We start from the raw sequence: 16,432 nt of genomic DNA, 5'->3' as shown, positions 1-16,432 counted from the left end.
CGGTCGGGGATTGAACGCAGATCTGCACGAAACGAGACCGTCGCTCTACCGTCCGACCCAAGTGGTTGGACAGATAATTGTATCTTTAATACCAGAGCTATGACCTGATTTTTAAACGATCATAATACATTTACCGTACTATTAATTTACGCTTACCTGCAAAGCCTTCTCCTGAGATTTAACCATGCGATACTCTGCATACTTGCGTACATAGTCATAGACGTTCCCAGTCGTTACTTCCACATTGCGGCCACCACTTATCAGTTCAATATTTGTGCCACCTTCCTCTGGGATCACATCAATACTGCAAGATGTATTACACAATAAATAACAAATCTGTACTTTTATGTGTATGCTGATCATTGTGTATTTCAGGGAACCCATCAGGGAACTTCTGAAATTAATCCCATCCGGAACAGGAGGAAGGATAGAGGGAGAGGGATGGCAGGAGAGAAGAAGGATGGTAGGAGGGAGGAAGGAATGTGGAGGGAGAGGGGAGGGGAGGGAGGAATGAGGGGGAATGGGGAGAAGGGAGGGAGGAATGAGGGGGGATGGGGAGAAGCGAGGGAGGGAGGAATGAGGGGGGGGATGGGGAGAGGGGAGGGAGGAATATGGGGGAATGGGGAGAGGGGAGGGAGGAATATGGGGGAATGGGGAGAGGGGAAGGGAGGAAAGAATGAGGGGGGATAGGGAGAGGGGGAAGTGGGGAGGATGGAGAGAGAGGAGAAATGGGGGGATGGGGAGGGGAGGTGTTAGTATTCAAATTGTACGACGGTTGGGATGTAGCCAATCACAATGAAGTAAGCCTCTGATGTCATTCTCTACAGAGAGCTGGTACTAGCCGTTCCGGTGACCAGTCAGTATCTCACAGACTTCAGAGTTTGGTAGGACCTCAGCAGGCCAGATATCCAACTTGTTACCTTCCTCAATAAACTGCTGGTCATCAATCGTGTATTATCTACTATCCAGCAAAAAACACACATATCCAAGAAGGTAACTAATAGATGGAGAGAGGGGAGGAATGGGGGGACGGAGAGGGTTTCTATATCATGTGTCCCTCAAGATCATCACAAATCTCTCCTTTTGTAGTTCTTGTTTAGTGCAGTTACATGACCTGCTTGGTTCCACGTCTCTATTATCATTAACTTATCTGCTTTAGTTCTAGCCGTATGACTACTTCGGAAAATGTACTTGCTGGACCTGTAACCCATTGCTACACTACATCTACTTTCTTGTTTCCATTTGTTACATTAACTGATTTTCCTTTCAATTTGCTAATTCCCATATGATACTAATGTTATCCTATGTGTGTGCACTTATGATATAAGTGCTGGTATCATGTCTACTCCCAAGACTGTCTGTCTCTCTCATTCTAAAACATATTTGCCCACCTTTGATGATGTAGCATCTGAGGGTCAGAGCCTCTCCAGCATAGTCTCTGACTAGCCCTTCTGGCCCATTGTTCAATCAGCAAGATTTTTGGTGTGCGAGAAAATCATTGTAGCAGGACAAGGATTGGCCAGCATCCTGGGTAATCCCAGATGCACACCTTAAGCCATGGGCCACAATATGCTAAAGATTATATAACCATGGGATCTACCCGGATCCACCAAGAATCTGGAGACATCGAGCCGTTACCCTCCAGACTCGTGTGGATCTAAATAGATCCCAGGTTACATAATCTTTAGCTTGTCATGGTCCATGGGTAAAGATGCACGTCTGGGATTACCCAGGATGTTGCTCGACCCTTGTCCTGCGTCAATGATTTTCTCATAAGCCAAATGAACGATTCTCAAGTACTTAGTGACACTGATCACCAGTAAAATGCTTTAGCTAATGATGGTTGTAGTTGTGGTGGTGTTTATGATGGTTGAGGAAGTTGTTGGTAGTGTGGTGTTTAGTGAGGTAGTGGGGTAGAAGGGGTTGGGACAGGTTAGGAAAGGTAAGGAAGCCTATTAGAAACATGCATTTACATTACTTTTACCCAAGCTGGGTTTGGTGGAAGGATACCAGTTATGAACATTTTATGACATTATTAAACACTACATCACAGTCTAGTCAGAAGGTCAACACATGAAAGTTTAATTATGAATACTCTAAAACCCCATATTACTTCTAAAGCAATTGTTAAATTACAGTTTTATAGCGACCTGAGGGGGGGGGGGGGGGGCCAATAACTTCTAAACACTGCAAATATCAACAACTGGGAATAAGGGATGAAAATTTACTGAACAGTTATGCATCTAAGACACATACCATATTCTAAATATAAACTGACTTATCTTTTAACTATTCTTGCTTAAAAACAAAATACAGTACTGTCATTACATACATTGTATCGAGTATTTCAAGACTTCTGATGGTACTAAGTGCAAGTGAGACTACAGTCATTTTCCCTTGCCCTCCCTCAAGGTGCCTCCCCTTCCCCCTCCTCTCCACTAAAGGTTTTATGTAAGACCCCCTTACGTAAATCTTGAAGACATCAAGCTGATAGGCAAAGGTATTCTCCAAACACAGAAGACAGCCTTTTGGTTTGTCACCAATTTTGTTAGGAAAATGTAAATATTGTGAGGATACCTAATAATACAAAAAGATTTAGAATATATTTTGATTTTTTTTTTTCACAAGGGCAAGACTTGGCACAACTAAATCTAAATCTAAATAAATCTAAATATCTATATTCCATTTTGTTTTTGTGCAAATAGTGAACATGTTTAATGTACCAAAGGAAGAGACAAGTTTAGGTCACTTCAATTCACAACTTTGAACACTAAGAGAAAACAAAAACAGATTACACTATACCATGTATCAGTGCTAAGATTTGCCTATAACTTTGTGCATAATCAAGAATTTAATATTATATAAATCCAAACCATTATAAAACCAATGCCAAAGTACACATTGTATATTACAGTACCTGAATGTGAGATCCAGAGCTTTGAACACATCCGTGCCAGTGTCCTTATTCTCAGCGTCCAGCACAAGTTTCCGCAGACTTTCATACATCACAGGATCAAAGAAGGCTAGGTCGTGGAAGCGTACAGGACGCCCCAGAATATATTTTAAAACGTGTCGATTTAGATAAATAGGACACAACTCGTTTTGTAATAAGCACAACCCCAAAAGTCTGCCAAAAGAAAATCAAATTATTAGTACCAGCATCTGAATGTTACTAGAACATAATATGAAACTAATTTTTTTTATATATAATTACAGGTGTTAATAATTCAAGTTATATCATCAAAGGTTCACTACTGACCTGCCAACATTACGGAATGCATTAAGTCTCTCTGGAGTTGGTCGACTCTGCCGAGGGGAGTAGAAACCTCTCTTGCCCGGCTGATAAAACAGAGGCGCACTAGCATCCTCTGGCTCCTCTCCTCCTTCATCTGTGTCTGTGGCAGAAGACAAACCAAAACCATAGATGTAATCTAATAGATTAATTTTATTTATTGTACACATTTCTAACGAATGATTTTCACAGTTGCAATAGCTACACTGGACTAAGAGCAGCAAGCACCAACAGCCTAGCTCATCAGAACAATGAGCAGGTCTGGTCAAAATCCAGCAATCAAAAGAACCATTAAAAACAGACTATACATAAGAGTATTTTATTCTTGATAGTGTGCCTCTAAAAATACAACACCAGTAATGCCTGCAATATTTTCTGTAGAAACACAATCTAAATACTTTACCAATCATCTATTTTTACCTCCATGATCCTCATCTTTTCTTTTTATTGGAGAATACTGTACCTCGTCTTAAATATATTTAACTTTAACCCTTTCACTGCAGTACTTCCACCCCCCGAGCCAGGCTCGTCACGTGACTACTTGTTCTCACATGCTGTTGCTTGGAGCAGCCCGCAGACCCACATATCCACTGCAAAACCTGGTTGGTCCGGTACTTCTTGCAAGTAGTTATCTAAATGCTTCTTGAAGACTTCCACCTCTGTTCCAGCAATACTGTATTTCTAATGATTGCTGGAAGGGTATTGAACAGCTGTGGACCTCTGATTTTCAGACAGTGCTCACTGGTTGTGCCTATGGCACCTCTACTCCTTACTGGTTCTATTCTGCATTTCCTTCCTTATCTTTAAACTCCATTAGGTTGTTATTGTACTGTGCAAATTTTGGACCTGGCTGTTCAGTATCTTCCATGTAAGGGAGCCGGCGGCTGAGCGGACAGAACACTGGACGCATGATCCTGTGGTCCCGGGTTCGATCCTGGGTGCTGGCGAGAAACGATGGGCAGTTTCTTTCACCCTGATGCTCCTGTTACCTAGCAGTAAATAGGTACCTGGGAGTTAGTCAGCTGTCACGGGCTCCTTCCTGGGGGTGGAGGCCTGGTCGAGGACCAGGCCGCGGGGATACTAAACCCCGAAATCATCTCAAGATAACCTCAAGATGTACCTTCTTTTATGAATTTAATCCATTCCCAGAGACGGTTCGTAAACTGAAATTTCATAAACCGAAATATTTTCCCGTAAGAAATAATGGAAGTTGAAGTAATCTGTTCCACACAACCAAAAATACTAACTTAAAAATACATTTTATACAGAATACTACTCATATTTTTCATACACAAAACAATTAGGTACAAATATAAACCATTACCGGTTATTCTCATCGACTTCATTTTATGTGCCATCACTCCATGGTCACATTTATCGAAAGCCTTTGCGAAGTCCGTGTCTATCACATCAGCATTCTGTTTTTCTTCTAATGCCTCAGTGACTGTCGTATTGATCAAGTAGCTGTGAGGGGCACGATCTTCCCACTCAAAATCCATGTTGGCCTGGGTTATGAAAACCATTGGTCTCCAAGAAATTGGTGACCTGACTCCTAATCATTCTCTCAAATACTTTTACTATGTGTGATGTTAATGCAACTGGTCTATAATTTTTTGCCAATGCTTTGCTCCCTCCCTTGTGTAGAGGGGCTATGTCTGCTACTTTAAGTGCATCTGGTATCTCCCCCGTGTCCAAGCTCATCCTCCACACTATATCGAGTGCCTGTGCTACCGGCACTTTGCATTTCTTTATAAATATTGAATTCCATGAATCTGGACCCGGGGCCGAGTGCATGGGCATGTTTTCAATTTCTCTTTCAAAGTCTAGTACGCTCGTGTTGATATCCGTTATATTTACAGGGGTTTGGATATCCCGCATAAAGAAATTGTCTGGATCTTCCACTTTCATGGTGTTTATTGGAGTGCTAAACATGTCCTCATATTGCTTTTTTAGGATTTCACTAATTTCTTTGTCATCCTCCGTGTATGAACCTTCACTTGTACGAATAGGTCCAATACTGGCAGTGGTTTTTGCTTTTGATTTTGCATATGTGAAAAAGTATTTTGGATTTTTCTTTATTTCCTGAATTGCTTTCTGTTCCTCACTTTGATATGAGTTTCAATTTCAGCTCGATTCACGTTGTGGTAGCAACTGGTTAGGCATTTACGGTCAGTTATCTTGAGATGATTCCGGGGCTTAGCGTCCCCGCGGTCCAGTCGTCGACCAGGCCTCCTTTTTGTTTGCACACCCCTAGGAAGCAGCCTGTAGCAGCTGTAACTTCCAGGTAGCTATTTACTGCTAGGTGAACAGGGGGCATCAGGGTGAAAGAAACTGGCCAATTGTTTCCGCCTACACCGGCGATCGAACTCGGAACTTCAGCACTATGAATCCCCTTAGTCATTTACACGCATTTACACATTTAGGTCAGTCATGCATTTACAGTCAATCAGACTACCGTGTGTTTACCTTATGATGGTTTCGGGGCTTAGTGTCTCCACAGTTGACTGGTCAATCGGGCTGTTTGACGTGACTGCTCGCGGCCTGACTTATAAATCAAAGCCTGGTTCATCAGGTATACTTAGGTGTTCATCAAGTTTTCTTTTGAACACAGCGAGGGGTCGGCAAATTATATCCCTTATGAGTAGTGGAAGCGTGTTGAACAGTCTTGGTCCTCAGATGTTGATAAAGTTCTCTCTCAGGGTACCTATTGCACCTCTGCTTTTTTAACGGGGGTATTCTGCACATTCTGCCATGCCTTCTGGTCTCGTGTAGTGTTACTTCTGTGTGCAAGTTTGAGACCAGCTCCTCTAGTATTTTCCACGTGTAAATTATGACTCTCTCCTGCCTGAGCTCAAGAGAAAACAGATTTAGGCATTTTAGTCGGTCCCAATAGTTTGGATGTTTTACTGAGTGGATTCTAGCAGCAAAGGATCTCTACACACTCCAGGTAAGCAATTTCTCCAGCTTTGAAAGGGCTGTCATTGTGTAACAGTATTCCATTCTAGAGAATACTAGAATGGATACTCTTCAGCATCTTGAGAGTATCATCATTGGCATAGCATCTCTAATTTGAAAAGTTCTTGTTATCCAACCTGTCATTTTTCTTGCCATTGTGACTGCTACTTTATTTTGTTCTTTAAAGGTAAGGTCTTCCGACATGAGTACAATGGAACCTCGGTTCTTGTTGTAAATTTATGAGAAACTCTGTTCGGTAGTTGTAGTTTGTTTATACACGTACAGGGTCCACAGCAAGCATGGTGCTTCATTTTACCAGTCTCCCGCCTAGTGATGATCGCGTTTGCATTCTCTGTGAAGAATTTTATTGTTTTTGTGCTTTTTGGTTTCTGAACATAAAAGTTCTTATTATATATATATATCATGCCATGGGTACCAATTAAGTCAGTGGTAATGTTCAACCTAAGAACATAATTGTGAGGATGACGATAGAGGAAAAACAAGAGATCATTCATAGTGAGAATGTGATGTCTCACTACAGACAAGTGTTAAAATGTAGGGAAAAACAAGTGTCTATAGACAGATTCTTAGTAAGACAAGCAAGCAGTGAGCCACAACCAGGTCCTAGTGGTATGCCTGCAAAAGTAAGAGCAGATAAGAATGAGTAAGAGCAGTGGTGCAAGTATTGTGCCCTGGGGTACAGGGCTTTTCACTTCACTTGGACTTGATCTTGTTTGACTGACTGACTGACACCATAGTGTACTGTACTTTGATCGACAAAATGCTAAACACATTTTTTTACATGTATACAAGAAAAAAGCACACTAACAAAAGGAAGAGTTTACATATGTTAGTCAATTCTCCATAACAACCCCCACCAGAAAACTTTTATATTCAGCATTAATAATTTATAACATTCATAATAACCAATTCTTTAAGAGGGACTTGTAATTTCTGATGAATTTAGATCTACTGCTGCAATGGGTGACTGTTGCAGTTACTAGGTCTGGATGACTGTTTCAGGGTGTTCAAACCTTATCTACACATTTGGTATGTTGCATATCCCCATGAATGACATTTGGCCATCCAACCATAGCTGCACATGGCAGGGATGGGGTGAAGCAATCTCTGATGGACACTTGAAGTACATAGTTGATACATGAGCTTGCAAGTTCATTACACAACCTATCAATAAACAATAAATGTACCTTGGTGTGACGGGGAATACTCTGGAGTGTGGTCTCTACCCTGGGCAAGAATTAGGTCCACTGCCTCGTCCACCTTTTGTCGAAGAGCATCCTCACTAGCAGAGAGCAGCAGGAGCTGAGCGTGTGTCAGTTCCAGCAACATCCCTGTTATTTTGCTCGCCAGAGACTGTTCAAAAGCAAAACAGTTACGGGTAAATTAACTAAATACCACACATTCAACCAAGCTACCAATAGCAGAATATCCTGAAATAACAATATTTTACAATTATCAGCAAGAAGTGCTGTATCAAAATAAGAAAAATATGCTTCACTACATGAATAATGGTGCATTATCAGACTTTTACTCTATTACTGAAGTGCCACACTGGATTTATATTGTGGGAGGCCAGGAAAAGAAAAAATTATCATAGGTCATTGCTGTGAGCTATGAACTAATTCTATTGCTTTACTGTGATGAAAATAAGGCATTACTCAAAAAATAGATGAATGAAAACTGTTAGTATTGTCAGGATTATATCTATGTTAGTTAAAGTAATAATCCAGACAATATTTTCTAACAATATCATAGATATAGTGAATCTTGAGGTTATCTCGAGATGATTTCGGGGGCAAGCGTCCACGCAGCCCGGTCCACGACCAGGCCTCCTGTTACACATCCCCAGGAAGCAGCCCGTAGCAGCTGTCTTACTCCCAGGTACCTATTTACTGCTAGGTAACAGGGGCATCAGGGTGAAAAACATTTTACCCATTTGTCTCCACCTCCACCAGGGATCGAACCCAGAACCTCGGAACTACTAATCCGAAGCGCTGTCCACCCAGCTGTCGGGTGCCCTGTGTTGAGAAAACAAATCTAACACCCTTTTATAAGAGGGTCAAATGTCCAATGTCTGCAAGATTATCCTTAGTTATGTAACAGTTGACTAAGGTTTGTCACCCAACAAATTGTTTCAACTCAAGAAACAGATGGGGTCAACAAGTTGTTTGGATGCAGAGGCAGTATCATGGCGAGTTGGTGGCATGATTTAGTTTTCAGGGAACTGAATGGAGGGGCTCAGTTCTAGGTGAGGTCATGATGCTGGCCTCTTAGTCAGCACAGTCATGTTACAACTGAATGGTCTTGGGTTGGAGTCTTAGAACGAGATGTTTGGCCATGTTTCCTTACACCTAATGCAATTGTTCAACTAACAGTAAATAGGTTCCACAGGAGTTAAACAACTGTTGTGAGTTGCATCCAGGAAAAGGTCAGTAGTTAGCCTATATAACCTCATAAGCCTAGCATGATTCCTGTTCTTGGCATTGGTAACCATAGGCATTAGGCATAACAACAATGCTGGTTTTGTAAAGAAATTTGTTTGCTCATTTATCCATATATATGGAGAAACACAATATATTTACACAAATCTAAAAAGTGCTGTTCCCCAGGCCCTGACGTGTGTGAATACAATGTCATACAGTGCACCATCATACCATAACAGTACTGTAACCATTAACACTACTTACCGGTCTGAGACCCTGAACTTTAGGAAAGAGTGCTTCTCCAATTTGCAACATGTTGGAAGGTAGGTGTTCGTTGCTGGTCCCATCTCCTGTCATGTAAAACGGCCGAGCATCGACCGAGAGTGTCTTACGAGCTTCTCTTCTTTGTAATGAACGCGAAGATGATGCACCTTGGCGACGGTCTCTGTCACGCCCCTTATATTGACCGTACAAGCTGTATCGTACCACCGATAGCCCAACCTGTTAATAGAAAAAACTAACGTGAACAAAAATTATGATTTCTATCTACATGAACCCATTTGGATAATCAATTATCAACATTTTTAAATAAAAATATAAATATTGGTTGAGGATGAGTTGTGTAATGTCATCTAAAAGTCTGGAATTAAATTTTAATTATCCATCACGAGTATTTGAAAAGCAAACTTTAAAATAAATTCTGAATTTTTAAATCAGATGATCAAAGAAGGCATCCTTGATCTTGGTGCTGGAATACAGTATCTCACGCACACACACACTGCTGCACAGTTCAACCTGCCCATGTATGCAGTGCATCTGAGTGAACAACTGAGGCTCCAATCAGCACCACCTCAACCTGAGACAAGAGGCTTATACAGTTTGGCACCCAACCACTGAGCTGTGACGAGTTCATGACCACTGAAGATAAACTCCCCTCCTGAAAATACGAAACATCCTGCATTCGTTACTTATAAATACAAGTACGGTGCAGTAATGGCTTTAACTAGCAGCCAAGCTGAGAATAAACACAGATGAAGTTTGAGCAGAATGAACAGCTAACAAAATGTTTAACCCTTGTGTTGCTAAGGGCTATTTGGCCATTGTCACCCACAGGCACATAAAAAAAAAGATCTTCTAAACCTGTTAATTTGTGTTCCCAAATTAAAAAAAAACAAAAAAAAAGGCACCGACTCAGCATGCGTCGGAGGTGGTCTGCTCAGCCCCAGCTGTCAGGCAGGAGTGGCCACAAACAGAATTAACCTAATTACTGCAATGTCTCTGATTTATTTTTCTTCGTTTTTTTGATGTAATATTATTCAATAGTGTGATGTGTGATATATCAACTATATAACATCATATAACAAAATGTGTGAATCATCACTGTACTCAAAATTATGGTATGCATATTACGGATTCAATTATTGTGTTCATAAAACAATTAACAAATACTTTGTCCGTTATTACACTATATACACAGGTTTTATATACGTATCTGCATGTTTTGTTCACAATAACGAACCACTAAGTTGATATTGCGAGTCAAAAAGCAGCGAGGTGTAGCCACCACATCTGCCAGTCAGCCTCTCGCTGCCACTCCCTCCCTCAATGACTCCTCATTCGCCCACATTCTCCTCCCACCATACTGTTTTTGCTTTTATTCACTATATACAGACGTTATATACAAGTATCTACATGTTCTGTTCACCATAACTGTTCATCTAAGATGGATAGTGCCCAAAGAGCATAGTGGCCACCCCTACCCAGCATGATATCATGCAGATGTTGCCACCTTCACACAGAGATTGAACAACTGGGCAAGCACGACACAGACCGAGCTATTGGGTATTTATCTAGCCACTGAATACCTTAAGCTCAATAGTGGTGGAGTTATTTTCTGTGACTCAAAGTGATCTGCAGTCCTTAAATAACCCATCACAATGTATGTCGGAAGTAGCTTGTAATATTAAATGGAATGTAATTTTTGCCAATGATAATAATTCTTGTATAAAATTTGTGTGGATCCCATCCCATGTTGGAGTTGAAAAACATGACTTTGTAGATCAATTGGCCAATGAGGCTTGCAGGAAAGAAAACATTGATTATGACTTTGGACTATCTAATGCAGTTATTAGAAACATACAAATTAAAGAAATTAATTCAGATTTAGAAGAACTAAGAAATGCACAGAGACCTGAAAGCTGCAGTATTAAAAGTTATGACAAGTTCTGTAATAATAGGTATTTGTATGGTCAGCACAGTAATCGGACCAGGCAATGTGATGTAGTAATTGCGCGAATTCGCCTTGGCTATAGACACATCTGGCAGGTTAGTGAGGCTGAGCCACTACCAGAATATTCAGATTGTAAACTCTGTGATAAACCTTTAATGCATTCACTAGAACACTATATTGATGAATGTGAAACCGTAAAGGGCTTTAGACCTCCTGGCCTATTGTACCACCAACTGTGTAACTATTTTATTGACTCAGGTGTTCTGGACGACATCCTAACAATTTACCCAAAATTTGCTTGTCCATTTTAAAGAATGAAGAACAATTTTTATTTATATTCTAAGCTGTATCACTTATGAACCCATCCCTGCCCTTGTGTGGCAGTGCACAATAGAAAGTTGTTTTCACATATCCACACATTAAAACATTGATTGTAACCATGATATATATGTGCTTCAGCCTACAGTTTAGACCTATTGTCTTATGTATGACCCTCTGTCCTGCGTGACAGTGAATACTAGCATTATCCTCAATTTAATAAGACTATCAAAATCCTCAGATTAGGCAAAATTGTAATTAATTTTGTCAATAAAGATGTTAATAATAATAATAACCTTCTTCACCAAAATGGTTTCTCCCCACACTCCTTTTGCTGTTATTACACTATACAGTATATATACACGTTATATATATGTATCTACATTTGTGTTCACCATAATGAACCACCAAGTTGATATGCTGAGTGGCAGTGACAGCCCGCCACTGGCTGTCACTCCCTCTCTCCCTCACCTCATCCAACTCACCACCGTTCTCCTCCCACCATACTGTTTTTGCTTTACTCACTATATACAGACAGTATATACAAGTATCTGCATGTTTTGTTCACATAGTGAACCAGTAAGCTGGTATAGTAAGTCCAGACAGTAAAAGGTGGTCACACAGTCAACAGACAACACTACCTCTCTCCCCACCAAGATTATTCCTCCCACTACAGCGCTAATTACCACAACAATCCTGCTATTATCAGAATCCTGGTCATTTTAATCACAGTCAGGGGTCTTCTGTAATACTATCATCGCTAAATAATAGCATGTACATATATATTATGGCATTTTTAGGCGATGCTGCTGTCACAAGCTGAACAGCAGTGCTGAGAGCTCATGCTGCGTGCATCAGCCTAGGTGGTTCACTAAGTACTGAGGACCTCACACCCGGGAATGTGGGCCATGATTTTTTTTTTAAATGGCGTCTGTTTACAACAGCCCTGATGAAGGTGAGGTGAACCCTGTGCATCCGCGGGCCATTTAAATCTTGCGTAGTACTCATCATATGATGTGATGCGCAATTTTGTGCAAGTTACTCAACACATCATTTGATGTGCTGTGTAGTTTAAGGATTAAGTCTGGCAAATTTAAGAGGGTTGTGTGCACTAAACAAAAAGTGAGAAAAAAAAAAAAAAAATTGTCATGATACTTTGAAGACTCAAAATATCATTTTGCCTGTTGTGCTAAGAGTAAGTTATAAAGCAATACGGAGGAGTGTTACTAGTGTTGATGATACAGTTTGGGAGAAGTATAGAATAGTGATCCAGGATAAATAGATGAACATTTGTGTGAAGTGGGTATTGAAATAGGAAGCAAAGATGCATTAAATCTTTTACACACACAAACTACAATTATGTGACATCAAATGAACAAATCCACAAGGGCCTTCATAAGGGTTCAAACATATGCGCTGGATGTTCTCACACATGCTCTAGTCAACTGTACTATGACATGGTAAAAAAAATTGCAACCAGGAATGCTACTGCCCCCATGAGGATCCCGAGTGTGAAACTGGGGTTTCACACAATTCCCCTTATGCACTAACGCATTCGACCAAATAGTTCTACCTCTGACACCTCTAGCACATAGGTTTGAACGCTCATCACGACCCTTGTAAATTTGTTCATTGGATGTATCACGTTATTGTGATTTGTGTGTGTGTGTGGGAGTAGAGGAGCCAGAACCTTCAAAAGGTAGTCAACAAGTAGGAGTCTGGAATAATACAATATGGACTGTGAAGTGCCATGTATATACATATACCTTGCATATATATTTCTGGGAGGGCCCCCCCTTGATAGCTTATCAAGTTAATGCTGGTACAGCCGAGCCTTGGGAAGATGCACTAAGCATATCTGGACTGGGACCAGAATCTGGCTCTCTCTTGAGGCAAGGGGAGATTGGGGATAAAAAAAATCATCCCAACATTAGGTATATAGGCAAATACACCAGAAAACATAAGCACAACAAGAGCCAATACCAAGGCAGCTACCAAGAAGTAACACTACACCCAACCACCACCACCAGGTGGTAGCCCAGGTCACTAGGGGGACTAGCCAGCGTGTGGTGGCACTTTTTTTTATATTGCTGACAAAGGGCAACAGCTACCTGACCCAATGTCTTGGTCTGATAGCCAAATGTCTCAACGAATGTTCCAGATGGGGAAATTGTTTTTTTTATACACATGGTAAAACTCTCTTATTGCTGTGGACAATTATTTACCATGAAGCAAGCATTTCTTTCTAAAGAAGAAAATAGGATAAACAATGCCATAGCTATAAAGCATGAGCAAATCAGTAGGAGCCAATAGGAGGATTTGAACCCACTCTCTTGGCACCCCCAAGTGTAGATGACCACGCCACAACACTGTCGAAAACAATGTAATCTGGGATTCCACCGAATCCTCTAGGATTCCTGAAGCTTATAACGGAAGCCCAATCAGGGTTTTAAGCATCAACCCCATGCACTCTGGCTAATGGCCCAGTAATTTTCCTCCAACGTGTCTCATCAAATGCACAATGTGACTTCATTAATGTGATATTCACGGTAAAGAAAAAAAAACAGCAGTTAAAAGTAATGTGTTTCTAAGGGGACTTTGGTGGCTCCCCTGGCTCTCCATGCCTGCTGCATCAGTGGACTTTTATTTGTCTCGCAACTGAGGGTTAGTTGACATGGGAACCAGCAGCTAAATTGGAGCTGCCACAAGATGGTGAGCAGCAGTAACTAAGGGAAGTGACTTAACTACTGGATGGATTGCTGGCTTTCATGTTTTGTTTTGTTTATTCTTTTGACCTTGCTGCTGTCTGTTTTGCTTTGCTTCTTTCTCAGGCTTGATTTTATGGTGAAAAAGAAGGATGGAAGGATCAGACCCATTGGTGTCGGTAATACCCTTTGCCGACTTGTTGTGAACGGAAGCACCCATCATTCTCCAACTCAATCAGCTTGGGTTTGGGGTGCCCCAAGGCAATGAAGCAGCATCCCATGTTTCAAGAGCCTATATCAATTCTTCCCAAAGACAAGGAAGTAGTAAAATCTGATTTAAGAACACTTTCAACTTGGTCAAATGGTAAGTAGTTCTCAAGCAGTCCAAGAACATTGCCCAAACAGGTTACAGCAAAGAATCAGTGCTCCTGTTTGAGGAAAACAAAGTCAGTTTAGCAGAGGGAATACAACAAGATCCCCCATTGTATCCTTTCTCTTCTGCATAGTGCAGCTTAAATCACAAGCAGACTGACCAGCGAGCTCAACATCTGGTTCCTGGATGATGGAACTCTGGCAGGCACACACAGATTCCGTTAGCAGACCTACAGCTAGTGAAATCCCAAGCAAAGATCTTGGGGTGTCGTCCTTAGCTCCTCCAAGTGTGAAGTAATTTCATGCAATAGTCATTAATGCATTTTTTTTATTAATGCATTGGAATCAAATATACCCTAAGTATATTTGATTCTAATATATTCTAAGCACCTTTGGGCTGCAATGCCACTGATGCATTTCTGGAGGAAAAATTCAATGACCTAAAAGGATGAAAGTGAAAACAGGGAACATGATGCCCATGATGTCCTGTACCTTCTCACAGGGTGCCTAACCTTGCCCAGCCTAATGTACTGCTGAAGGTCCACACTCACTTTTGGCAGCCCACTACTGTCAATATGATGACCTCTTGAAGTCAATATTCAGGAAGGCACTCAACCTAAACTTAGATGACAGTGGGAGCAAGTAACACTACCAGCATTCTTATCCTCATGCATCGCTGCCAGTGAATTGGTAGAAAAGATTTGACACTTGGTAGGAACTCAAGATATGAAGTTTACTGAAAGAGCCAGTGCGTGGGACACTATTGCACACCCTCACCCCATCCACCAGCCCCACAAGGTTACAGACAGGCTCACTTTTTCCATAATGTAAAAATAAGATTGCCTCAACAATGCTAAAAAAAAAAAAAAGTGTTGAATGTACAGTAATTAAATGCCAGGTCCTTAGTCAATGGAGTTCTGCCTACAGGGGACCATGAGCTAGAACCTGGCCCCCCCTCAGAGGTGCAGGGAGCAATGGCACTAGAATAGCTCCGTGATTGAGGGTTTACCTTATCTGCCATCAACCGGGCTTAGGCACTCAGCAAGGTAGGCATAACTAAACAGACCCACAAGGTACGAAAAATGCAAACGAAAGTTGAACAGAGAGGTAGAACTCCCCCAATTCCCAAGGAAACCAGCAAACATCACACTATGCCGTCACATTGCTTGTCCAGACCCACCGCGACAGCTCCCATCTCAGTTCAGACACTAAACATCAAAAGCAAAAGAAAACTGCCGACCAGAGGGAGGGAGGGTGCCAGGGAGCCTCCGGGACTCGCCCAGAAAATGCATTTCATTACATTCAATGGTTTTCTGCGCGGAGCCCCTACGGCTCCCTGGAGCAACGTAACCAAAGATAAGAAAAAGAGGGACACATCCAGGAGGCGGCCGCCATACACTCCTCAACTCAAAAAGCAACACAAATGGCTGCAACCTGCGACCCAAAGCAACACACGAATGCCCAGGAGCAGGAATGTGAACCAAATATTGGGTGGCCAGGACCCTGTACGACCTCCAAAATCCCCGCGCCCGAATAACAGCCCACGACATATCGCCAAAGATGGCAGCCAAAGCAGCAAACATCCGAACGTCATGGGCAAGAAGATAGACCGCAGGCTGGCTAGACGTAATAACCTGGGAGATCCGAGCCCTGGAACAGGGAACAAGGGAAAACCAAATCGACCTAAAGCGCATCCCCAGTCATAGAAGCCGAGGCGCACAGGCAATGGTGAAGAGCCGTAACCGGACAACACATGATGCACCCCCCAGCCTGACCAACTAATCATCAATGACCCAAGGATCCCTCTGGAAAGCAGCCTTCTCATTCTTCATCAGAAAAGAAGGACAAGGCTGCAACCAAACAAACTGACTACCAAGACACAAGGAGCAGAAACCCCTGCATCAGAGGCAACCATGAAGCTCACCGACCAGACCCCCAGAGGCCAATGCCAACAGAAAACGATCCTCTGAAAAACAAACTTGAACCCAAGGGGCCACCATGAACCGAGAAGAAGAGATAGAAGAGCACCCTGTCCAAGGACTAGGACGGCTTAGGCGGTGCAAGAGCAAGCCGGAGGTGAAACAAAGCACAAGAAAGCTTACGGAATGGGGCAGAA

General features: G+C 41.9%; 2 protein-coding genes across 6 annotated transcripts in view; one reads left to right on the top strand and one right to left on the bottom strand.

The window, feature by feature from the left end:
• Sbat (LSMD1 domain-containing protein Sbat) overlaps nt 1-16,432 on the top strand; it is a 543,594-nt gene that overhangs the window by 413,300 nt on the left and 113,862 nt on the right. The window lies entirely within an intron of this gene.
• Nucleotides 1-16,432, bottom strand: part of hyd (E3 ubiquitin-protein ligase hyd) — a 90,647-nt gene that overhangs the window by 7,981 nt on the left and 66,234 nt on the right. For all 5 annotated transcript variants that reach the window (XR_006773909.2, XR_006773910.2, XM_045756541.2 and 2 more), the window contains exons 30-34: nt 8,956-9,192; nt 7,456-7,621; nt 3,260-3,395; nt 2,918-3,127; nt 157-304 (exon numbers count right to left, since the gene is read on the bottom strand). Coding sequence is in view for 3 of the 5 variants with exons in the window: in XM_045756541.2 (XP_045612497.1) it covers nt 157-304; nt 2,918-3,127; nt 3,260-3,395; nt 7,456-7,621; nt 8,956-9,192 (897 nt within the window). In the remaining 2 variants the exon portion in view is untranslated. The remainder of the gene's footprint in view (nt 1-156; nt 305-2,917; nt 3,128-3,259; nt 3,396-7,455; nt 7,622-8,955; nt 9,193-16,432) is intronic.

The sequence above is a fragment of the Procambarus clarkii genome, chromosome 53 (assembly GCF_040958095.1).
Source record: "Procambarus clarkii isolate CNS0578487 chromosome 53, FALCON_Pclarkii_2.0, whole genome shotgun sequence".
Classification (NCBI taxonomy): Eukaryota; Metazoa; Arthropoda; class Malacostraca; order Decapoda; family Cambaridae; genus Procambarus; species Procambarus clarkii.
The sequence above is the reverse complement of the archived record's forward strand: the minus strand, read 5'-3'. Positions and strand labels throughout refer to the sequence as shown.